We start from the raw sequence: 26,707 nt of genomic DNA on the forward strand, positions 1-26,707 counted from the left end.
GAAAATGAAATGAAAAAACTGTTTTTGTCTTTGATACTTACAGGTGAAGTGGCTTCTGCAAGATGAGATTGTGTCCGCGATGCTCTACACCAAACAAGTTACCATGGCAACCCTAGAAATGGTGGCTGATCACGTGGAACACTCCGTTGGGAAGGCAAATTGCATAGCTGAAGAGTTGGCCCTGCAGTTTGTCTTTGGCTCCGAGCAGAGCCTGGCAAAGTTCACGAGTGTAAGAAATTTCTGGCATCAGTACCAACAACACCATTACGGTTTAAATGGTCTGGATTTTTGTATAGCTGTACAGTGTATGTCAAGAAGGTGATATCAACACAGATAAGCATTCTGTAAAAGTACATACACGTGTAGGATACATCATTTTCTTCTGTTCTTTATCATTTATAATGCGGCCATTTCTAATGCAGTGATTTGATATGTCTTTGTTTGTTTGTTTGTTTGTTTTTTACCACATATCTGTCAGAATTGACACTCATATCAGGAGTGATGAGAACAGACAGTAGAGAAGATGAAAATGTTAATGATTTTGAATATTCAGAAGATAATCAGCAAGAGCTCAAAAGTACTGATAGTGTCAATCATAAATGCATAGATTGGCAAAAAGGTGAGTTTTGTGCTCAGCTGTTTGCCCCAACTAGCGCGACTGCAAATTGAATGAGTTTAGAAATGTAGTTATAGTTGTATGCTGTGACATCAAAGATGGTAGCATTCTGCATTTGTTTCAGGTGTGTGTTTTGTGAATATGAGGTAAACAGTCCTTGAATTTTCATGTCATTATCCAGGAATTTGAGAGACTTAGTATCCCAAAGTACCAGTTCAGCAAGGTCCAGGACTACTACTACCTGTCCCTAGACCAGCTCCACGCCGAGACCCTGCGGAAGAGTGAGGCCATCAAGACGGCTCTAGAGTCCTGTCTTCAGCTGCGGGAGCAGGGCCAGGAGGCGCAGCGGCAGACTGACCACCATGAGGGGTCAGCCAAGGATGGTCAAGGTCAGTTTGGCCCTCGGGTCATTTGAGTTACTTGGTGATGTAGGGCGGTAACTCAAACGACCCAATTTGAATTTCTTCAACATCGCTTGATTTTTTTTTAAATCTATCTCTTGCTCCCTGTTATGTTCTGGGCCCTGTTGTGTAAAACTATGGTAACTTTACAATTAATGGTAATTCTGCAATTATTGGTAACCATCAGTGATTTTGTGGCTTTGATTAGCTATAGAATAGTGTTGCTATGGTAGTTATCATTGATTGCAGATTTATATACCATCTATTGTAAAGTTACCATAGTCTTATGCAACACGTCCCTGGTTTTCACTTTCCCTGTCACCCTAGCCAGACTCCTGCTCTTATTCTTCCTTCACATCTGTGCAACAAGACCTCTCTTGTCTGTTTATGTTTGAGTCATCGTCGTACAGTGTATGTGGCACATCATCTCAGATATTCAGGAAAAAAAATTGTTTACATTTTCACAGATAAACTGAGAATAGAGGTCAGATATTTGAACAAAAACCAGTTCCCTTTATATGTTGTCTTTTCTCTTTTGCTGAAACTTACATTGTACTTGATAGACTTTGTGATTGATTAGAACCACTAAATTTTAAACTTCATTCTGCATATGGCAAATGGGGGAATATAAATGATGATAAGTATGCCAAGAAACAACTAAATATGCTTCTCTACCATTCTATTCATGGATTTTTTCATTCATCATGTTAAAGATTATTGCCAAATGCAGATATTTTGTTAGAGTTAATGACATTCAGCTTGAAATCATTTGTCTGCATATTCCAAGTGAATGAAACCATGAGTGACAACAGTGTGCTGAAGGGATAGTTTGCTGGTAAATGACATGATGTGAAAGAAATAATGCCAATAAAATCAAAGAGTGTGAGCAGAATCACCGAAAATGGATATTTTACTGCAATGAATCCACCTGTAGGACTGGTCGTCCCAACCACCACCATCATCTACACCCCTCCATCTCCTGAGAAGCATCCAGCCAAGAGGACCAAGGATGAAAAGCAAGATGCTCCCTCTGACCCATCTCTGACCCAAGGGGCGGGTGGCGTGACGAAGATGTCAGAGAGCAGAGACCGGCATCCAACTGATTCAGATTCACTGGAGAAAGAGAGCGGTGATATTGCAAGTCATCACCATGGCAACGGTGGGGAGGAAGAGGAGGAGGATGGGAAGCCAGGGGAGGAGATGGATGATGTGGAGGACGAGGCAACCCTGGATGAGGGTGTGACACTGGTCGCTATGGAGACCGAGCCCCTGCCAGCTGATGATGGGGTAAATGGCGAGGAGATTGGGGAGGGAAAAGTTGAGGATAGGGAGGAGAAGGAAACTGGTGAGGGGAGCGTGGACAGGGTGGAGGGAGAGTTTCCCACTGAAGGGGTTGAGGGTGATGACATGGTCCGACATGCGGAGGATAATATCTCAAGGAGCAGCGGCAGCTCTATCATGGTATGTGTATCAGTTGTGTTACACAATGGAAAGGAGTATTTTCTAAATACACATATCTGAGATGAGTATTTGCATAAATTTAGCAAAAAAAAAAAAAAGATGTAAGCTTGACTGTGCCTTCTTGAACAACAAAACAATTTAAAATACTTCAAAGTAAGTTTGTTTCTGTAACACACTGATTAAGGGGTATGTGAGGACTATCTTCACAACTCTAACAGGAAAGTTTTGTCTGTACTCATACCTTTGGTCTCATGTGAGTTTTTCATCCTTACGGATGTGAAATATGATAATGATCATGGTATGTTCCAGAGGAAAAGACATACACAGTTGTAGAAGAGCAACTGAAGTGATATATTGTCTTGTTTACATTCATTCATTCATGTGCAAGTGTATATTCAGTTTTGCCAAGAGTTGGAATTTACTTACCTTCACAAACATGGATGAATGATCAACAGCAAAAATTCACCATTGTTTCTTTATTCTCTTTGCCTGTGTGCATATTGAGGAAATACATATCTCAAATACATATCCTCCACAGCACATCAAGTTATCCTGTTAAAGACTACACTTGTAGTCCCAAGTATACATGTACAATTGTACTTAGGCAGTTGTCTGTGGGAAATACGAGTTATGATGAAATCAGTTCGTCAACAGGTTACTGCAATAAGTAAACTTTACCTGCTTGTTGGAAACAACCTTTCTATCTTTATGTAATTTAAAGGTGCTGTCTGAAGAACCAAACCTTGAAGACCCTAGCTGCATGGACCAGCCAGATGCCAGCCTTGAGGTTGCCGTGGGAAACCAGCCAGGTGATGGTGGTGATGATGATGATGCTGAGGATGGAAGTGATAAAGAGGAGGTGTTCAGCGGGGAGGGCTCAGAGGGAACCAGCACCCTGAGGAGGAGCAGCATCAGCTTTGAAGTTCTGACCCGGGCGAGCGACGAGGCCGTGCTCTCAGATGGAGAACTTGGTGAGAAAGAGTGGTCACATCTTTTTAAAAAAATGTTTACAAAGCTGGGTCACGAATTTGCATAGATGCATTAACCTATTCAGTGATGACTGTGGCGGCATAGATTTGCTCGGTGCCTAAGATGACATTTGTCTTGGTGATATTCACTTGTGAAAGAATTGGTGCCATCCAAGTTCCTATTCTGGCATACGCTGTGCTGTCATTACAATTTTAGTTTCAACAGCAAGGTATTTGAACCAGCTAGTGAATGCTAATTAACAAAAGGTACCAGTTGGAATTATTGCGTAATAATCAGTTGTCTGGGTAGCAAGTGCAATATACACATTTACTTCTGATTCAAACCATGCAATGTCAATTCATGTGATCTCTGTGTCTTCTAAGCAGGACAGTTTTCAAAACACTCTTGCCAATGTAATGTCATTGTATACACCCTTAACAGGAATCAATGCGAGAATTTTAGGAAATGCATAGAGCAAGACATATATGCAGTCAGACCTGTTTGTCTCTATATTTGTTAACCCGTTGAGGACGAGTCCCGAGTATACTCGGGCAGGTGTCTATGGAAAATGCATGTTGTAGCAAAATCAGTCCGTCCTCAATGGGTTAAATGGAGTTCCTTGTACAGCTGTACAAGTCGGTGAGTGAGTGTGTCATATAGTAGTGTATCATCAGGTCTGTTGATTTTGGTTTATACATGCGATGTTTCCTTGACTTACAATGGTATTCTGTTTATCCTTTCCTCTCAAATATTTCCAATCAGCATCAACCACTCTGTCCCACGTTCCGGACGACACGCCCTCGCCTACCAGCCAAGTGACCAGCCCCTCCCCTCTGGGATCCTCCACCTCCAGCTCACCGGTCAGGGTTCAGGTTGGGTCCGGGGGCCAGGAGGGGACCAAGAGGCCCACCCACAGCCGACAGGGCAGCGGGGGTATATCCAGCGGGCCCTCCAGTCTGTTCCAGAGCTACGTCAGCCAGAGCGGCAGTACAGGAGATAATGATGAAGAAGGTGCGTGTGTGATTGTCGGGGGCAGCTCTCTTACTTGCTCCATATGTGATCCTGCATCTGTGCTTTGCATAGTTAATGACCTGTGGCCTTCCCGTACATAGTGTTTTCTATGGGCGCGTTCGAGCGCTCTCCTAAAGTGAACTGTACCGTACCGTACCGCGCTAGAGGAGCGTTCGAACGCTCCTAAAGTGTACCGTACCGTACTGTACCGAGCCAAAAGTGGATCACTTCCCGATGTGCTCCAAAAGCGTACCAAAGCGTACCATAAGTTTGTTGTAAAGCATGCGCGTATCATGTGCATACGTCACAATGCAAAAACATCATTCTCTTTGTTCGGGGCAGCTGTAAGTAGGTCAAGCGCAAGGTGAATGACCTTCTCGCTACAAACAAGCGTGACCTTTTCTAAAAATAACTCGAGAGGTACGCTTTCTCCACAGAGCTTTCGAACGCTCCCAAACTGGCACAGTACGGTACGGTACGCTTTAGTTCAGTTCGCTTTGGTTCGCTTTAGAGCGCTTGAACGCACCCTATGTCCTAAAGAAACCCAAGTGTTAAATACTGCAGATTGAATAAATCTCAAGTTGAATGCCAAATCATTTTCAATGTCTTGTTGGAAGTACTCAGAGCTGTTGTAAAAGTGTGATTGAGCAGAAATCATGAATCTATCAGCAACCAAGTGCAAATGTGTCAGAATGCATACCTAGTTGTGTCAGAGCTGGATTCATCTCAAATTTACTTCAAATATGTTTTTTTTGTAACTGTTCGTGCCATCAAATTGGCAAAGCTTCCCAAATTCTACAAACAGACCCTGTTTGCTCATAGCATCTGTTGCAAAACTTGCGAAAGTTTGAATAAAGATGTTTGTTCCCTGCACAAGCGTACAAATGTGAAAAACAAACAAACAAACAAACAAACAAACACTTTGACACTGTAGATGATAGAAAAGAAAAATGATAGAAAAGAGTATCTGTAGGTCTGATTGCAGTTAATGCATAGTTGAAAGCTCCTGTGCCACAAAATTGTCTTTCTTGAATGTGCAGGCTACGAGGCCAGCTCCAGTGATGTCGATCCAGAAGAGCTCGCCACCTCCATGGATGTCTTCCATGGCACGATGCCAGACTTTTGGCTCATTCTCAAACTCTGCAGGGACAAGGTCAACTTGTTCTTCCACACTAGGTAATGAATGACTTGTGACTCGATTTCTTTTTTCTGTTTTTGTTTGTCTGTCTGATAGAGTAAGTAAAGTCATACAAATGTATCTATATATTTTTTAAATTTATTCATTCTTTATTGATTTGCTGTTACTCTCTTTACATTTTGTATGTAGGTAATTCCACATGCTTGATCTGCATTTTAGTGCACAAATACACCAATGTTGAGGTTAATTAATAATCAAAAAAGAGATCAGAGAAAATGAAAAGAGGTGATGTATTTGGTATTTGTTCTCAATTCATTGTGTTCCCACCATGAACTGGTTTTAGCTCAGTAGATGGTACTACTGCATTAACAACCACAGTACCTTTGTGAATTTGGACTTACAATTATGTATATGCCTTACACACCAACTTTCTGATATTTCAATACTCTCTTTCCACCACATTTTAGCGGATATGCTGTCTTTGCCACTCCAAAAGTCACCCGTGCATACATTTCCTGTAAAATGTCACACATTACCTACAATAACTCCTAATTGTGCAGTGCAGACAGTGCAGCTACTGTTACAATTGTAGTTGACTACAATAACTGCTGAAATTTTGTGCTAACCAACATACACAATTGGATTGTTTTCATTTGTCATTGTTTTTTGTTGCTTCCTTTTTGTGTTGATACAGAGAAAGAAATGAGAGTAAAAAGTTACTGGATCAGAAGGAAACCTACCAGTTTGTTTCAGAAGCCATTTCCAACAAGTGCAGACTGGTGAACCAGGTAAGACTCTACACACATGTGCCTGTTATCACAGTCTCCCTCAATGATAACACAATGTCATGTGATCTGCTCACACATTATGACACATTGTGTCAGGTGTTGTGTCACATGACCCCTCTGTCTGACCCACATGACATCTGGAGTCTGTTTTGTGACAGTCCTGTGAGAGACTTTCCGCTCATAACAGGAGCGGATCCAGGAATTTCGTAAAGAGGGGGCGCGTTTACAAAATTAAACGGGGGGCGCACGCACCCCTCCCCCATTTTTTTCTTTTTATTTCTTTTGTTTCAACAAAAAATAAAAGGGGGGCGTGCGCCGGTTGCGGTCCTCCCTGGATCCGCCCCTGCATAAGACTCACTTATGAGAGACTTCATGAAATGGATTTTACTTCTCTACATACATGTAGCTACAATCCCTGCATTATGAGCAACTTTACTCATTCTGAGATTTATCTAAAGACTTTCATGTGATGACTTCATGAAACAGCTCCCTGGTTCATTATTCTGTGAAAGCTCCACTGTGAAATGTATTTCAAATGTGAAGGTTTTGTGTTGCCTATCACAAAGCATTCATTTGTATATTAAGCTCAATGATAATGATAATGATGATGATAATAATGATAATTCTGATGTAGAATTTTCCAAATTATGGTTAAAGTTATGGTTATGCCTGGTAGCACTACAGTAACAATGACAAGAATAATAGTGAACATTAATGTTGTCCTGTATTATCATCTGAAATTCTATTCTGAAGCAAATGCAGTTGGACATCTCATTCTGTGTGAAATCTGCTGATATTGTGCTTGCATGTAATAATTGCAAGCCACTCTAATGGCAGCTCTACATGTACTTTAGCGTAACAAAATGTTTTGTAATGTCTTTCATATGTTTCTGTCATCACAAAATAGAGACTACAAGTTGCAAAATGCAGTCATACAATATACTTTTGCTGAAAAATACCACTGTCCCTTGTTGATATGTAGTTACTAATGATACCCTGACAGACTAAATGCAGGCATTTCATTTTCGTCACTGCAGTGGCTTATTTGAAATGTTCCTCAGACGGAGTAGAAAATTGCTTATTGTGCAGTGTTATCACTTGCCATGTGATAGCTATGATGTCTCTTTGCATCTTAACAGGCATCTACCCATTGCTGTGAGTGTCAAGTGTCACAATAAGTGAGCATGGTTTATTGTTATACCCACATACTGGGTTTTATGTAGGGTAGTTTTCAAGGGTCAGTACAGAACACAGCATAAGTTGTATCCACCTTAAGCAGGACAGAAGTTTGTCTCCTAATCCCTCACAATGAAGCAGGGGGACCAGTGAATTGAATGATGATAACATGATGGCATGCATCTTTTGGTATCCATAGCGACTGCTGCTGCAGGAGCTTGACAACCGTAAGGTGTGCAACCGGTTGCTGGTCCCTGAGAGTGATGAGGATATCTGGAAGCAGGAGGACCACACCCTCCCCATTGAAAGGAGGCTCTCTGATGACCTAGGTGGGTTCAGGGTGAAGTAGACATCCCACCCGTCTGATAAAGGAAATTTATGTGCCTGAGAGCATACAGCCCTCATATTGAAGTGTTACACTACTAAATGGTAGTATATTGTAGTCCAGTATACCATAGTCATAAAAAAAAATAATGAATGTAAGATGTATGAAATGGTACCATTACTTTTGAAATGATTTACCTGGTATGTTTCATTGCTTTGATTTAATCATTCTCTAGTGATACAATCATCTGATACTGAAGATAAAGTTGACTTCTTTTTATGCCTCCGCAACGAAGTGGCTGGAGGCATTATGTTTTCGGGTCGTCCGTCCGTCCGTCCGTCCGTCCGTCCCGTTTTGTTTTTGTCGATATCTCAAGAACCGTGTGGTGGTTTTACATCAAACTTGGTATGAGGGTATATCCTTGGGGGATAATACTTTGTGTGGATTTTAGGGTCACAGGGTCAAAGGTCAAAGGTCACAGGTTTATTTTGTGAAAAAAAAAATTGAAATTTCATGTTTTTCTCCATATCTCGCAAATGGTTCAAGGTATCTTCATGGAACTTAGTATATATGCTTGTACCGATGGGCAGTGATTATCTAGGGAAGTTGGGGGTCATGGGTCAAAGGTCAGGGGGTCAAAGGTCAAGGTCAACGCCTCAAAATATCACTACTTTCCTTAAAATGCAATAGGCTGAAGGTTTTTTTTTAAAAACTTGATGTATGGCATGTATTACCCAATATATATTTTTTGGGAAGTTTCTTGCCAAAAGGTCAAAGGTCAAAAGGTAAAAGGTCAGTGAAAGTGCTAAATTGCACTTTTTCCTCCATATCTCGAAAGTAACTCAAGGTATCATCATGAAACTTACATATTTATGCATGTTCAACCTAACAGTGATTCTCTTTGGAACTGTGAGGTCAAAGGTCAAAGGCCAGGTTTAGATAATGCTATTTTCCCATTTGATACTGAAATTATACTTTTTCTCAATACCTTGAAAATTACTAAATGCATAAACTTATAAAAGGGTCAAAAGTCAAGTAAAAATCATCAGTTCCCCAAATACCTGCACTCTGACATTTTAATCATTCATCCAATTGAACCTAGTTCTAGGAAAGTGAACATTCAGCACATTTGTGTCAAACCTGTCATTTTAATATTTTGCCAATTGTGTGAAACTGTCATCACACATTGTCAAGACAGTGTACTATAGACCTATTAGGAGAACCATGCATTATGGCGGAGGCATATCAGTAGCCGTAGCGATATATCTAGTTGTTGAATGATTTCAGCTGTGGTTGAGTTATTTCAGATCAAGACCCTTTTTTTTTTTTCAAATTTTCAAAACAAGCATTATTCAATTATGATTTTATTATTTTTTTTTACTGTGTCTCAGTTAATTAGGACATATTTCTGCATTTTTCTGAAGCAGTAAACTCATAATCTGTCACTTTGATGAGATTGGGCTTGCTTGTACAATAATGTGATTCCAACTGATAATTATCAATTAGCATAGTGCAGTATGAAGAGAAAAAAAAACAACAACAAGACAAAGCTTTGCATACATATGTAACCAAGAGTTACCATTGACAATGTTCAAATGATAGAGATGAATATTCATCCCCTTTGCAGATGCTGATGAGAGTGAGCAAGAAGCAAAGGATTACTTGGCTGCCACCCTCGACTTCAACCCAGGCCACTTTGCCTGTGACAGGGTCTTCACTACCTCGCTCCAAGTGCACTCACGACTCAAACCTTCACACAGACACGGGGCTGCATCCAGGGGTAACTGTCTAAGATTTCATGTCGCTTGGTTAGAACGCATTGGATATTACTGTCATTGCGATATCTTTTACGCCTTGATTTGATTGTTGAAATGCAACTCAAATGTGAGATAAACTCAAATTACTTCTGAAAATAACACTTTATTGTGAAATGCACATCCCATACATTGTAGGAAGTATTTGTCATAGATGTAGCCTGTGGCAATTAATGCTTCATAGTGAGAATGTTCATCGTAATGGGTCAGCAAAAATATAACTGCACAGAAGTGAGTATTTGAGATTCATACTTGATTGTTAGAATGCAAATCAAACAAAATTTACAATCAGTGTGGCTCTTGGTGATAACTACAGTTGTACTTGATATTTAGAATGCTAATTTATACAGGAAAGGTTCGCTAAAGAGTTAGAGATTTTAGACATTCTGATTTGATCTGAGCAAATTAATCAGATGAAAAACCATTTATCACAGTGAAGAGATGCTTGTAGCTGGTATTGAGGAAGGGGCCTTTATAGTCTTACAATGACAAACCACAACATTACTGGACTGAATATCAAGGACATGATTTTCTCCCCGGCTAATGCAGACAGATTTTTCCCATCTCTTTGAAAGTTGCAATATGCTAAGAATATTGTATAGGAATCATTATGATAGAATGCTGAAAGTATACAAGTAGTTTCCCCTCTGGCAAATCCAGACAGTTTTTCATTACATCTGCAAAAGTTGCACTGCAATATGCTTTCAGTAATACCAAAGAATCTTCTTGAGCATTTTCAATAGTGCGTGTTTCCGTTTTTCTTCGTCAAAGGCTTACAGGCGATGAAGACGGCCCTCACTGCATTTGCTGTCCAAGATAGGAAAAATCTCTTTGTGTACAGGGAGAGCTCAGGGGAGGTATTCTATCTCAGGTAGGTACATTTGTACATTGTATATAAAAAGAATTGACATTCTTTCATGTCTTCATACTTTTATTTGTGACTTTCATGGCACACTGTATGTATGTATGCAAGAAACATAGAAAGAATGAAAAGAATGAATGAAAGAAGATACATGAACATGAGATAATACAGTCACCCCATCCAAACATAGTGATGAAGTAAATTTAGATGTATCTGTCAGATCGTAATTCTTGATTTCTGCAACTGAAGTCAAATGAATAACTTTGCAAGCCATTTATTACTACTGTATATCATCTTCAAATCTTCCTCTTGTGTTGTCTTCAGTAATCACATGTACATGTACAAAAGATTGAGATATTTTTCCTGCTGTTTGTATTGTCCCACAGAAATGTAAAGAGGTATGTTATTAAATGTTTTGATACTGATCACAATATTTTGATTTGTACCACTGCTTTTAAAATATATCATGAGATGAAGTTTCAAGTAGTGCATCACATTTACATTTGACATTGCATTTCAAAGGGATGAGATTAATTTTGGCAAGAGGCAAACTTGTGTCTTTCAGACCCACCCCTTTCCCTGTAAAAAGGTGTACTGATACAATGTTTTGAGTGTTGGCCTTCATTCCAGTTGTTCTGATTTCTTGTTTTGATATTTTCCTCTCCTATAACTCCCAAGACTGTATGAATCGACGGTGGCATCAAACCACCCAGCCTCTTCTCGCCTCTGCTCGATAGCTGAGTCCTCTCACAGCGCCTCCCAGCCAAACTCTCAGCCAGCCTCACAGTCAGGTAGGATGTTTGAAGAGGGATCCTTTATCATAGAACATTTCATGTGGTGTTGTTTTAGCAGCAGCTGCTTTTGTATGATCAGCAGGAAAGGGACAAGAGTGGGTGTGGAGGCTGGGATGAGGGCATTCCTCACTTGCAGGAAGGGGAATTCCCACTCAGTTTATTTTCGACTTTCAGTCTAGCTTCCTCATTTTTGTTCAACATTTTGTAGGTTTTTTTTTTATGTGCTTAAAAGAAATGTACACATGTCCAGCAAAACTCTTTGAAATTGAAAGTGGATGTGTGACCAGCAACACTGTATAAAGTCTAGTTGCATCCTGTTGACATTGTGAATTAAATTACTGCTCAATATTTTCTGTCAAATTGAATGATCAAAGATGTGAAAATTCTAGATCATTATATACAACTGTACAATGTATATTTCAATCTAATCTGCCTTGTTCCTAGAGGAGATTTAATTTTTGCCGGTGGTGATCCTATCTCTATTGTGTAATTGCTTTCAGTGTCAAGAGCGACGTCCATCCAATCTCTGAACACCATCCCTGGGTCTATTTACCTTGAGGATGACTCTGTGTCTTCACATATGGTGAGTGATGCTGGCAAACATCCAAGAAATACTGTAAAAGTGAAGATTTTCATGGTGTTAAAATTTTCGCGCAACCAGAAACTAGCACGCAAATAAAAGCACGCAAATATTTTTGCTTGCCATAGCATTATGTTCCAGTAGTTGATATCTTTGATTTCGCGGAATCAAAAACACGCGAGAGTCATCTTACCCGGCCGAGCGCGAAAAATTAGTTGCACGAAAATATCCACTTTTACAGTAATGGAAAGTTTTCACATGCCATACTGACATGTCTAGCGGAGAGTACCAAGTGGGCATTATTATCCTTGACAACAGCAAAGACTTTTTCATCATTTATGAATTGTAGGTAGTATATCCTAACATATGTAACTGTGTTTGTATTTGTTGACATTGGACATGAAAAGTATCCAAATAAAAGTATTAGGCAATTTCACAATGGTTAGTGCATGACAATGTCAGATCATGCAAACTACATTGTAAAAGGGAGATTTTTCCTCTTTTTCATTTTAGGAGTTGTTTATGGTGAAGTGAAACAGTTTTGTTAAAACTGATAGGAAGTTTATCCTCTATCCATATCAAAGTAAATCTTACTAAACAAATACTTTATAACACTTTCATATCCATAGTTTGCTCTATCAGCACAGGTATGAGATGACTTATTGATGCAGTTTGTACAAGCACAGGCTGTACATATTTGCAAGAGTCTTCATTTTGTATTGCTTGTGTGCTGTTTGGTGTAGTTTTGAGTGGAGAGCTACAAAACATACATGCATGCACTCAATGTTGCTTTAGTTTTGTTAGTACAGTGTACTTCCTAACATTCATATGATGGTATTAAAATACAGAGGACAGCTAGTTCAAGTCAGAAGTCCTTTAAAAGTATCAATAGATGTTTGACAATTGATATTGATGTATTCTTGGATGCTTGGTTCAGTAGGCCCAGTTTTTTGTTCTTATGTACAGATATCAAGTTCTTCAGTAGGGAGAATTACAGGCAAAATTAATTCTAAATTGTTTGTTTGTTCCTTTGTTTTCAGGGGTCACGCAGTGATTCTGGCTTTGACACCCAGTCCATTTCCTCGGTGACCACTAAGGCGTCCAGTCTACAGGGTGGACATCACATCATCAGGGTGGACGTCTTTGGTGTTACCACTGCAGGTACAGTGTAGGCTCGTGACATTAGCTTGTCATCTATTTTATACTCAAGCTGTATTATTGTGCAGGGTATTTATCTTTGACAATTTTGTGAGTTGTATGCTACTTGCAAATTCAGCTACACACAAAGAATATGAACTACAATGTACATCTGTATGATTGCGTCATGAATGCAACATGTACTGTATGTATGCATTTCTACGCCCATCGCTGAACTCCACAATCACAAATCTTATATCCACTTGCAAAATTTGTGATGGATATTTAGGAGCAGAGTCATATTATGAATATACATACATGTACATTGTACGTCAGGGGTGGAGCCAGGAATTCCGTAAAGGGGAGGCATCTTTACAAAATTAAAGGGGGGGGGGCATACGCCCCCCTTTTTTCCTTTTTATTCCTTTTCTTTTGACAAAAAATAAAGAGGGGACGTGCCCGGTGCGCCCCCTCTGGATCCGCCACTGTACATGTATATTATTGCTGTGACTTTAAGATTGTACTGAACCCATTGTTGAACATTTTAGTCTGCTTTGCGCATGTTTGACTTAACCCATTGAGGACAAACTGATTTTGCCATAAAATGCATTTCCCATACGCATACAGACACCTGCCTGAGTAAGCTTTGGACTAGTCTTCGATAGGCAAAAGATTTCTCACGATATTTTGCAAACGTAAGCTCTGAAAAATATCTTTCCAACTTCTACAGGCCCCGAGATCACAAATGACCTTGTTGATCTCCTGAGAAAGAAGTTGGAGTCTGCCACGCTGGACGTGATTGCTGATATGCTGGCTAGGAACCCTCTGTGTAAGCTAACCCCAGATGATGTCCAGGTGAGATACCACTACTGAACTTCCCTACTTTAACCCGTTTGAGGACAAGCTTTTTTTGCAGAAACACACATTTCCCATGGTCAACTGTCTCATTTTTTTCCCACCATAGTTCATCCAGCCATGGAACAAGCCTCCCACCGAGTCCTACCAATTCACCATCCCTCAGTGGGCGATGCAGTACCTCAACTCCGTCCGCTACTACCTGCGCCAGAACCTGCTCCAGAACCAGTTCCTGCACCCGCCCAAGTACATCGATGGCAAGCCTGAGAACCACTTCCAGGACTGCCACAGCTGGCAGCTCCCGACCGGGCATGGGGTTCCAATGGAACCCAGTGAGGCGGATGTCTTCCTGTACAACAGGCCGCACCAAGCAGAAGGTGGAACCGGTATGTCCAGTGACGAAAGATGAAACAATACTCACTCTGAAAAGTCACAGCATACAAGTAGTATATCTGATGTTAGATATTCTCTTACAAATGTACATGGCCATTGGTGTTATGTAGGAGGTTGCATTGCAATATGGATGTCTGTAATACTATAAAATGTCCTAGCAGTTAACCTATGAAGAAAGACTGATGTCCTTGCAGTGAAAGAAAATTTAATGGAAGCTTGAGAAAACTGGATTGTCAATTCTCAGTACAGTGAACTTCAGTGCCAAAGGAGAACAGTAGATTGCTATGGTGTGCACACACTCCTTTTCAAAACAGAAGAAGTGTACAACATTGGTATTGTTACAATGTATACTCTAATAGATACCTGCTAAACTTTTACAAATGGAATTTTTTAGTATCCATGGTCATCCCAGGAACTTAGTAGCAAAGGGAGTCAGGAAGTCAGTAGTAAATGTGAATATATGACTTATGAAATACACTGTATGTATGTGTTTACTTTAATACAGAGTGTAAAATGAATGTAGAGGGAACAAACCTCTCATTCTGATCACTCTACATCTTAATCACATCAATTATCATTCATTCCATCAGGTACTGCTTGTGTGGCCACCAGCCTGGTAGATGGGTGTGGCAACCCTGTGGTCTTGATGGACTGCCCGTTGCCATCGGTCATCTCCCACAAGGATCCCTTCGGTCAGATGGATTTCCAGACGCTGGTCAACACGAGTGTGTATGCACCCAACCAGACCCCGTCCAAGAAGCCAGGTAGGTGGAATGCAGGTTGGGACCAAAGTGTTGTACATGTGTATGTGTGTGCAGGGGCGGATCCAGGAATTCCATAAATTGGGGGCGCCTTTGCAAAATTGAATGGGGGTGCACGCGCTCTCCCCCCCCCCCATTTTTTTCTTTTAATTTCTTTTGTTTTAGCAAAAAATAAAGAGGGGGCACACGCCCCCGCCTGAATCCGCCACTGGTGTGCGTGTGATTGACTGACTGCAGTGTATGATTTCATGGGTGTAAAGTAAGTGTAAAAATATACTTCTGTGCATAAATCAGTTCTCAGTGTGCTCTGTGTTAAATGTCCACTGGGCTTGAAATCATCACAAAATCCTGTGGTTTGGAGTAATAGAGAGGACATCGTTCAGTGAACTACTTCTGGATGGGAAACAGCACTGTACAGCCTACTGCACATTCACCCCACCCTCACCCAAAAGGGCTCTCAATCATAGCCAGGTAGACTGCAATTGATTGAAATACGATTTCCTCTGAAGAACACCATTCTCCCCATCTTCAGTGAGATACAGAACAATACTGCATGTGACTCTAATGGCAGTCCGATGGACACAGCACAGTACTGTACGAGCTGAAATTTTCGCGGTGGTTTTATTTTCGTGAATTTTGCGAATCGCCTTTGAACCGCAAAAATAACAACACGCGAAAATAACAATGCGCGAACAACTAAGTTCAGTTAGACCTCGCAACCGCGAAATTAACAACACGCTAAAATTTCCTCCAAGTAGCAATTCGCGAAAATATCTGTACGCGAAAATTTCACCTCATACAGTATTTCATGATTAGTTTGCTCATTTATGCATGAGAGAGTCACATGATCCTGTATACAGCATCTTCTTTTTATCTTCACAAATTCTGGAATGAAGTGTTACCCACAAGTTTAAGAAAACATGAAAATATTAATTCTGATCCTGACATGAATGTGATGTGCACACGTACAGTGTACTGTATACGCTATAATTTTCGCGTACATAAATTTTCGCGAATTGCCGCTGTCACACATTTTCGCGAGTGGTTAAATTCGCGATTGGAGGACCAGAGAAAATATGAAGTGGCAAAGAAAGTGTGAATTTTCAACTTACTAGCAAATAAGAATGATACTAGTTATACACTGCATGAAAAAGATTTGCCAAACTCTGCGAACTAGTAAGTTAAAATTCAACATTTTTGAAGTGGTTAAGTCCATCGCGCTAGACTTCTGACGAGTGGTCCCCTTGCGATAATGGATTGGCTCTCTACAGTATTCATAAGTAGACGTGGACGTGCGTAAACAAGCTTAGCCAGTATGGTCTGTTCGGTAAGCCGTGACATGGTATACTCTTACTGAAATGTTCGTATCATCAAGGCAAGGGATTCATTTTGGAAGGTAATATTTTCGCGTGTTGTTAATTTCGCGAATAGCTCCCGACTCGCGAAATTCGCGAAAATAAAACCCCCGCGAAATATACAGCGTATACAGTATATATCTCTGTCCTTTACCTGTTCTTCACTATTGAGAAATTAACCACTCTCAGAATTGTCAGGGAGTTCTGATTCGCAAAAAAATCAAACTTGTTAGATACATGGCGTATACAGTACATCATTCACATTGTATTTAACTCCTAATTGGTAGTCAGTTACAATGAGGTAAAGGCAGGTTGCTGTTAATATGCTTCTGATGTCTGTCGCATTTCCGATTCCTGATTTGGTACATGTACTGCTGCAGGACCTGTGGCACTGATCCAGTTCTTCATCTGGCGTCGGGGGAGCGTGGACCTCGCCCTCCAGTTGCAGCATGCAGTGGAGCACGCCCTCTGTGACACGCTGACCGAATACTACGTCCTCACTGCTCCCATGGCCCACATCCCGGGGGAGGATGCGAGGCCGAAGAGGGAACATGTGTCCTCCCCTCCGCCTTCACCCACTATAGGTGAGATATTCCCCCCCCCCCCCCACCCAAGGCAATATTTGTCATATTGTTCATGGTAGGCATTCCAGTATATTGCAAGGAAGGACCACATGTATATATATTGCCTGCTAATGTACTTCCTTTGCTTTGCACTCTAATAAATGATTTAAGTAATGCCAATTATATTGACTGATACATATCCCAAGTAATGCAAGAAAATATATGTATGTTTGGTAGGACAATATTCTGAACACCTTCTTGAAAAGAAACTATGAAATATAATGAACATAGTTTCACTAGACTCTCTTCGTGTTATATAGATGTTGTAAAAATTTCATCACATCAAACATTGCACATGAATGTAGTCTTTTGTAGGAAAATCGCCAATTTGTTTGGAAAGGTGTGCAGGTCATGAGGCAAAAACTTGAGAAAAAAGCTCAAGAATTCCATGCAATATTTTTCATATTCAGTTTGTATTATATTTGCAGTATGCTATTGAATTTCATGAACAAAGATTTGGCTGAATCTGAGAAAGATCAAAGTCAGAGTCTAATATTGTAGTTAAATTGTATCAATGCAAGTACATGTATATTGTGTTTTTGATGTCATTTCATTGAATTGACATGTTCTACTTTTATAGGCCTAGTTTCAGATGGAATTGTTGGACAATCTCAGAAAACAAGAGCAAACTTAAGTGTAAATGTACGGCTTGAATCAGCTACTAATGGCATAGTACAGGAAGATTATCGGTTGATATTCTGATGTCAGTAGTTTTGACACCTCTTGTTTACCCAGGTCTGTTTTATTCAAGCTGTCAATGCTTATGTTTGTATATGTGACATCCATAACCACTCTTTCAAGTTCATGTGGAACCAGGGAAATATGCATTGGCTGACCCCAGAAAGAGACCAACCTCTTCTCCAGTTGGTATGAAGGTGAGATGCCTGTTTACCATCCATGTTTTACTCTCTAGAGTTTCCAAACAATGCTCCTCATGTAAATATCATGACAGATTAAAGAGTACCAGGAAAAGGTGTTTATGTGAATAATGGGGAACAGATGGAATGTACCATTAGCTACTAACAATTTGCAATAATCAAATGAATACTTTTAGCATAATGAAATGTTATAGTCTATGTGAATTATCTGTTGTGGAATACTAACTCACAAATCACAACACAAACATTTGACAAGCCATAATGCATTCAATTGCAAATAATCTCAGTGCTATTGAAACTCCAAAGCGCCTGCAGCAGCAAAGTCGGATTAAAGAGTTTTTGTAACCGACCAAGAGCATTTCACAGCTTTGTCCTGTGCAACGACAAAATGACACAATGACCACTATGTCAGTTATGCCCTTCTTGTGTGGTGATGACATGATACACTTGAAGTTCATTGCCTGCAAGTTTCAAATAGAGGTTGTAAAGAACCTGCCAGGTTAGTGGAGGTAATGGGACAAAGTAGTCTTAATTCAGACTGTGAGCCAAATCACTGCTAAATTGATTAGGTACTGTATAAGCTGTTATTTTCGCGAGGGTTTAATTTTCGCGAATTTCGCGAATTTAACAACACACGAAACTGTCACCATATGCTAAGGTAGTAGTGCGCTTATGTAGGCCTCTGTGTCGATTCGCGAAAACATCATCTCGCGAAAATGTCCGTGACCTCCTCATTCGCGAAAATATCTGTACCCGAAAATAACAGCGTATACAGTAATCTTTTGGTCTTTGATGAAGCTCTTCAGAAAATTTCATCACAGTCTGTCAGTAATGTTTTCTGCAACATGGCTTTGCAGTAGACAGACAAATTATACAAAGTAATGACCGTGTGCATTGAAAAATACACATAAACACAGGATGATATGGTGAAATAAAATGGCTAGAAAATAACCTTGAAATGATTTTTTTAAAAAGATAATGACCTACACAAAGCAGTGGTAGAAATGACATAATAGTCATGTTGATTCTCTGCGGGCAGATGCTGACTCACAAAGATTTGAATAGAATCTCCACTCAAGAGAAATGGAAAAGAGTGAGGTTGACTAACAAATTAAGTAAATAATGGAAAGGCAAAACCTTATTTTTGGTAAAATAGGTAGTTTTGTGTAATACCATTTCCTTGATACTGTTCTTTTTTTGCTATGAGGGGGAAGTTGATGGAAGTGAGGTAGTGGGAATAAAATGCTACAAATGCTACAAAATGTTTGCACACATCTCACAGACATTTAACTTCTCTTACTGAATAACCCAAGGCTTGATATTTCAGTTGCCAAGTTTGCTCTTGGTAAATAGCAAAAATGCCGCCTCATCAATAGCAGCATAAACTTATTTTTTGCTGGCTACATTACAAGTCCCAGAAGTAAACTGCACTCAGCACTAGACTTGGGCTCCAAAGCAACCTCAGCCTTTTTGGTGATGAAGATGTATATCTTGCACACTTCACTTTCACAGTTCTGATTCATTCCTTGGGTCAAAAACTATTTGATGTGATGTGCAGTGATTGCTAAGATTATATAAAAATTATGAGTATTGTTTTATCTTCTCTGGTGTGAATTTTGTTCGAATATTTTCCTGTTCATTTTTTTCTTTTTTTTTGTGAGTGGTTGAGTTATAAAACATGCATGAGGGTTGGGGGATAACAAAGATTAATGTGAGGGATTTTGAGAATTTTGAATTTGTGTTGTTGTTTTTTTCAAAGTGAAAAAGGAGAAAGTCTGTAAAAAGAGACAAAAAGACTTTGATGAGACTTTGACTTGCCTCGTTCTATATTTCATTAAAGCCTAAATCTTCATTACCAAGTACATTTCATATTCATGATGGGACATACCTTTTGTTGATACAAACTGAGAAGCGGCTTATTATATTTTACATGTAGTTATATTTTTTTTTGTTAGCATGTATATATTACATAAAATGTCGGTATACTAACAACACAAGATATCAGTATTAGAGATTAGAGACAACACATCACAAATTCCTCTCCCCTTCCCGGTGTGCATATCCATGTTACTGTGAGAAATCGTGCTTATTCAATTATCTGTATGATTAATTCTTTTGAGCTGCAGTGTATAGAAATATCTGTAACCTCTGTATTGTTCTCTACTAGTTGAACCTAACCCAGTTATTACATGTACCTACAAATGTACGCATACACTGTAGTTTACCCTTTAAGTGGTTTGCACATACATTGTATAACTATCAGTAGTGTTATGCATTGTTACAGTTTAGTTTAAGCTTTGTTTCCTGTTTGATTGAACTAGTGACCTTCAATAATATGATAATACTTTATACCTCTGTGCCACTGTAGGAAAAGTCATGTACAATGTATCTGCATGAGTACATGTAGATATTACAATGTAGATTGTTAAAATAAGCATGTAGCTTTCTGGTCCTCATTTCCTCTCCAAGTAGCATACTGTGAAGCATTTCTGTTATTGTTTTGAATGAAGAAGTTGGAGGATATGATGTAATTTGAATCGAGTTTGAAAATGATAGCCGTCTCCAAACTACTGTACCTATGACAACAATAACACTTTTAATAGACCATCACAGATGATATCTTATGGCCAAACCTCTTGACCAGTCAGTCTGGTGACCCAGGAAAGGAAAATGAAACGGGAGCCTCTAACATCAGAAGAAAATGTTAAAGATTGCCTTATAGTCTGTTTGATTAGAGTAGAAGGCACATTTAGCCATTCTAGGAATGCTGCGGGATGTGTAGGTGAAATGTTCCTTAATTTATCTTGTTTTTGTACATGACTTTGCTTTTCTATAGCTTCATGTTTTTTTGCAAGTAACCCAAGATTATCAGAAAAGAAATGCTCAATGAGCTTGTTCTACATGCTTATTCCAAATAGCTATCAATCCTTTGCTGTATTGCATGTGAATGATTATATGCCTACAATCCAAATATGTACAGCATCATTTTATAAAGAGAATGTTGTTTTCACTATTTTTTTCATCCAAGTATTTTCAATGTTACCATGGTTACAATTGCAGAAATTTGACCTTGCCAGCATCCATGACATTTCCTCTTAAGAGGGCAATGCACTTTGAAAATGAATTATGCCAGTTATAACCTCACTCTAGTTCATAACACTAGTTTGCGTTGCTGTAACTGCTTCGATATTTTGCTCCTCAGAAACTGCCTTTAATTATTTAAAGGGTTTGTTGGTTTCCAGTTTTGTTTGAAACTTGCATGTCCTATTGAAAAAAGTTGAATGATTTAGTTTTGTTTGATGGTTTCCATCATGTATAAAGAAAAGAGAAAGGAATGAATCTGTTTAAGACATGCTTTTCAGCATCATTATGATCCGTTCTTTCCTTTAAACTGCAGAGCTTTCTTGGCACACACTCTACATCTGCATCAAACTATGTTGTGTAGTCATGATATTGTTATACTGAAGCTTTAAGCTAGAATCTGCACGTTTTAGTTATGACAATGATTTTTAGCATTTACTTTGAATTGCAGACACATCAACATTTCATTTGGTCCATCTAGCACAAGAGGCTTTGCAAAATGCTTAACTTTTACTTCTTTAAGCACATCTTTTTTGCCTGTTCTGTTGGCCGACAAAGTAATTGAGTCAATATGCAGGAAAATCTTACGAACGAACTAATAAAAGTTGCCTCCTGAAAATTAAGAATTTAAGCAGCAAGTTGTAATTAGATGGTAGAAATATGTTTTTGTTCTGATATTGTTGTTGTTGTTTTTTTCATTGCATGGAGTAGGGCTGGGTTCATGGCCCGATAGACATACAGCTGTACACATGTACTGTGAAAATCACTATCATACAAGCGTATTTTTAATGTGTAGGACAGTGGTAGAGTGAAAGAGATAAAAACACACAAGTGTATGGTAGGGCAGTAGTGCATTATTGTACATGTGTCTTCTTGTGAGGACGAGTGTAGTTGTTGTTGTTGAGAAGGCTGTGATGTTCTCGCCTGGCACCAGAAGCTGTGCTGTATGATGAGATGGAACGGACTGGCCATCATGTACGATCACCATGCATATTTAATATACACGTCCCGTCTTAACCAATTTTTCCATGACTGCTCGTTAACCGCTTAATTTGCAGCGCTCCATGTCAGTCGGAGAGAGCCCCCAGTTCTTCAGCACTGATATAAAGCTGCTGCTGAAGAGAATACAGAAGGTAGACACAGAGTGCCGATCATTCGCAAGAGACTCTTTTTTTTTTCCTCTTGTGGTGTTGCATTCCATTTTGTTTGTTTCTCTATATTATTATATGGAAAGATGTGATTTTTTTTGGCCTGATCGGGAAAGAAAAGTGGTATTGTCGTCGGCAGTAGCAGAGTACTTTTGGAACAAACTCTGCTCAGATCCTGCGCAAGTACATGTACTTGAAATGATATCCATATGATGCATCTTGATAATTTCAAATATATCAAAGCTAGTGTTTACGATGCATTCATGAATAAACTGTATCTAACAGTTAGGCATTTGCCCATGCACACATATTGCTCTCTTTAAAAAATCTTGAAAAAAGATTGAATAGATATCCAACATGCTGGTTTTACAATTTCTTTTCTGTATCACCAAAGCGAAGTACATACTGTATGTTGAGCTCTACAGTGGTTGACAATTGATATTGTAGCTTCAAAGTGACAAAATTTGTCCAGATGTGGAGCAGTGTCTCTTCAACAAACCCTTTTTCTGATCGTAAATTTCAAGATGACAATACCATTTTTTTCCCCTCTGAGCATACACATGTATAGCAACTTGTAGTCTGCGCTTCAGCCTGCATGTGCCACAAATAACTCACATTAACGCTTTGACAAGATCAGCCATGTTACGTGCAATTAATCGCAACTCATATCAGCATTGCAGCCACTCACCGCTTTGGAGCAAAGATGTTTAAATTACTTTTTTCATTTTGAGAGTAAATGAGAACATTTCAGAGTACAACTTCTGGAGGATTTCTGAAAGCAGAACATTTCATGCACAACACTTGTCATGGAATGAAATTAATGTCAAGGTGTTCTCTTTACAGCTACAGCAATGTACAATGTATATGTGACAAAATGTATTCCAAGAAAAACATTTTGAAATTTGTTTAGAAATGACTGATGCTGAATGTTATTGTTGTTTTTGTTTTTTAATAATGTGGAATGAATAAACAAAGTGTAGGGTACTAGGGGTATTTAGGGTCTTAAAGGACAAGTCAACCTTCATAAACATTTTAGGATTGAGTGAATGCAGCAATATCAGTAGAACACATTGTGGAAAGTTTGAGGAAATTCAGACAATCCATTGAAAAGTTTCACATTTTTGAAGTTTCTGCACAGTCACTGCTGGATGAGAAGACTACTACAGTGTATGATGTCACATGCGTGAAACGATATAGGGAAAACATAAAGAGAATCCACAAAAACTTCATGTTTTGAAAAAAGTACCCATTCCCTCAACTCGCTACTGACATACATGTATGTTAAGGGTAATATTATTCCCCCTGCCTTCTGAAAGAGGCAAGTCATGTGCTCTATTATTATGCGAGAAATGTGAAAATATGTTGACTTTTCTTTATACAATGTACTTAATACAACCGTTCTACACATGTGACATCACAAGCTGTAGTAGTCTTCTCATACAGCGATGGCGGCACTGAAACTTCAAAAATTCATAATTTTTGAACGGATTGCCCAATCTTCCTCAAACTTTCATTGATGTGTTCTACTAATATTGTTGCATTCACTCAATCCACATGACGATATGAAGGTGCACTCGGTCTTTGAATGGAATCACAATAGTTGGTCTGATGTTGCTCAAAACCAAATCAAACAAATGACCTTGTCCAGAGTCATATCTTGTGGGATGATTATTATTATGCTATTTGTGGCAATAACAATAGAATTTGGGGAATGAGTTAACTAACCACCTGTGAGGTGATGTGAATTTATTTTTTTATTATTGATGACATCCGATGGGGTAACCTAATCATCCCTATGTTTCGAAATTCTTGATGCCAAATTTTTAGAAGCTTCCAAGGTTGCCATGAGGGTTTTTAGTGTTTTCAACTTCCCTTCATTTGTGTGGGGCAAATGTTTGTGTGCTGCTATTGTGATTTGTAGTATTTATAACAATAGATGTATAACTTCAATGAAGCATGGGATGTTAAAAGATACACAGTGTATATAAACAAGGCTCAACATTTTGGGTGGCATGGTGGCCCGGGGCCACTAAAAATTGATGTGGGGCCACCAAATTTCCAAGTATGTTATCTCTTGGTAGCGTGATCGGGTAAATAGAATTCAAAATAGATTGATATGTTCCTTTTATTGTGGGCCAATCCATTTTTTTCTTTTTTTGGACCACCAAAATTTGAAATTTAAAGATGGAAGTGACATGAACTGGCCGCCAGAGACAAAAGTTAGTGCTGGGCCCTGATACATACTTTTTTTCTCTCTTTCACTTGCTACAGCTTGTACTTGCTCAGTCAAGCAATTTGTCAAGAGTAGAGAATAGTCCTTTGCACTTTTATATGCCTAACAATGGGTTCTAGTTGGTACAGTGAAGGTATGTGGGCTAGAAGCACTTTAGTGGGCACTGGAAATAATTTTTACTGTGATATGATATCCTGTGGTACATGGGGTGTCTGCGCCATTCTGCATTATAATCAAACATACGATCAGCATACGCCTTTGTTTTCTACTTTTACTGTAACCTCTGGCGAATCACTGGTGCATTATTGGAGGCTGTTTTCTCTTGATTTGTTGCATTTATACATTACAAGAGTTAATTAATAGCAAAGTGACTAAAAAGATTACAGCAAATATCTGATTGGGCGAAGACAATGTTATCTAACTTCTTTTTTATGTGCCATGCTTTGCACATTTGTGGTCTTCTTGATATTTGTATATGTATATTGTACAGGGAATATACAACTTGTGCAATGTGTGTGCTAATCCCATTTACATGAAGGTAATGGTGTTGGTATCAGGAAATCAGTCTGTGGATGATACCAAAAGCGTCTTACGTGAAAATGCTAAGCTTATCAGCCAAACCTAATTGCGTAATAGTAGTAAATAATTACAGTTATTTCTTGCATTTGTGGTAGTGTGTTCTTTTTGGTACTTGAACAGATTTGTGTATACATGTTTGTGAATTGCTGAGAACACGGTTGTCAGGCTTTAAAGCTTGTGTGTTCTATTGTACCCAGTAGATGCTTCCACATTAATTCATTGAAAACCTGAATACCAACAAATTGAAAGTATTCAAAATTACGTGCCAGAAATTTTCAGTCACAGGATTGTGTTTTTAACATCTTCAGTTTTTATTGTGTGCTTGATTGATGGAAGCTGATGAGGGTACAATGTTATGTGTCCTTATTAAACAGACACCACTAAATTCAGTTTTTGTTCTTATGTTGCTTAGAATGTGATCAAAGCAAATCAAAATCTTAGGTCAAGTACAAAACGTACAACAGCTGTGCATAGTATCATATGATACAATGTCTATTTTATCTGCTGCTGCAGTTTAGGATTTTATTCTTGTAGTTTTGCCATTTTCAGGTGTGTGTGATGTACAGTACTTGTGTATTCTGGTGATGTTCTTTGTATAGGGTAACAAATCATGTTTGTTTTTCTGTACTTATGAATAAGCGAGGAGCAGCTATACACTTTTTTTTCTGGAGCGGCACCCATTGCTTTCTGGAAAATTGCAAGTTGTGCAGAGTTCTTCCAACTTGATAGCAAAGACTATCATTTTGTTAACTTTAATCCCTCGCTTGTGGGGTTTTGGTGCATAGAATATGTAACTCTAATAATGTGATTAACTGATTATTATGAGCTCTACATGTACATGTCCCTTTAAGGATTAGAACGTGGAAACAGAAAGCATGTAAGATTTGCCACTTGACGCTGTGATCTCTTCCATGTGAACTACAAACTGTAATTGGTTTGTGGATGGCATACATTTGTAACAAAGTGGAATGCGTTTTATTTTTGATGTCACAATGTTTTTGAAGGTGATACATCGGTGTATATCCCTTGTACACACGTATGTTTGTAAGGTGGAATATATTGTACATCCAACATATGTTCCATCTAATTCATTTATAAGGCAGTTGTGTTATGTGTGTGTTCAAGATGAGTTATATTCAGCATAAATTCAAAATATTTACAGTTGTATGATCACATGCAGGAATGTTACATGGTATTGATCACTAACCAAATTGGCAAGACTCAATACTTTAAAGGGATTATATGTACATGTATGTTTATTAGATATTTTGTGAATATGTTTAATGTGAACAAATTCAGTGGTATCTTTGTAGATTTAGAATGCCTTAATAGTGCCATTAATTGCCATCTACAATTCTGAGGTTAAAGAGGAATCATATTGTAGGCACTTTTGGTGCAACTGAATCAAATTCGTGTTGTGATAGAAATATTCTGTGCCACTCGTTTGGATGTGTTGTTGGCTGGGTTGGGTTTTTGTTTTTGTTTTTGTTTTGTTTTTACTTTTAAAAAACCTTACACGTTTAAAAATTCAGCTCCACCAACTGCCTTTTGGAAGTTTTCATCACCACACACTAACTGCATGCTTTCATGGTTCTGCCCACTCATAGCACTGCAGTGCATGAAATAATCCAAGCAAATTTTGAATGATGGTCACGATCTCTCTTTGCTCTTTGATTTGTTCTCAAAGGATCACTATAATGTCACACATTGTATGTTTTCTTTCCTGCCT

General features: G+C 38.9%; 1 protein-coding gene across 1 annotated transcript in view; it reads left to right on the forward strand.

Moving 5' to 3' along the window:
- LOC139742644 (KICSTOR complex protein SZT2-like) overlaps positions 1 to 26,707 on the forward strand; it is a 118,267-nt gene that overhangs the window by 38,066 nt on the left and 53,494 nt on the right. Inside the window, exons 34-52 of the mRNA XM_071653170.1 lie at positions 44 to 229; positions 798 to 1,005; positions 1,952 to 2,478; positions 3,200 to 3,449; positions 4,210 to 4,458; positions 5,499 to 5,634; positions 6,291 to 6,384; positions 7,760 to 7,889; positions 9,513 to 9,665; positions 10,471 to 10,570; positions 11,240 to 11,352; positions 11,856 to 11,938; positions 12,976 to 13,096; positions 13,803 to 13,927; positions 14,037 to 14,313; positions 14,911 to 15,084; positions 16,817 to 17,020; positions 17,861 to 17,934; positions 22,077 to 22,151. Coding sequence (XP_071509271.1) covers positions 44 to 229; positions 798 to 1,005; positions 1,952 to 2,478; positions 3,200 to 3,449; positions 4,210 to 4,458; positions 5,499 to 5,634; positions 6,291 to 6,384; positions 7,760 to 7,889; positions 9,513 to 9,665; positions 10,471 to 10,570; positions 11,240 to 11,352; positions 11,856 to 11,938; positions 12,976 to 13,096; positions 13,803 to 13,927; positions 14,037 to 14,313; positions 14,911 to 15,084; positions 16,817 to 17,020; positions 17,861 to 17,934; positions 22,077 to 22,151 — 3,279 coding nt within the window. The remainder of the gene's footprint in view (positions 1 to 43; positions 230 to 797; positions 1,006 to 1,951; positions 2,479 to 3,199; positions 3,450 to 4,209; positions 4,459 to 5,498; positions 5,635 to 6,290; positions 6,385 to 7,759; positions 7,890 to 9,512; positions 9,666 to 10,470; positions 10,571 to 11,239; positions 11,353 to 11,855; positions 11,939 to 12,975; positions 13,097 to 13,802; positions 13,928 to 14,036; positions 14,314 to 14,910; positions 15,085 to 16,816; positions 17,021 to 17,860; positions 17,935 to 22,076; positions 22,152 to 26,707) is intronic.

This window comes from Diadema antillarum, unplaced genomic scaffold (genome assembly GCF_040938485.1).
Source record: "Diadema antillarum isolate AM-2024a unplaced genomic scaffold, OU_Dant_1.0 seq00001011_RagTag, whole genome shotgun sequence".
NCBI classification, from domain to species: Eukaryota; Metazoa; Echinodermata; class Echinoidea; order Diadematoida; family Diadematidae; genus Diadema; species Diadema antillarum.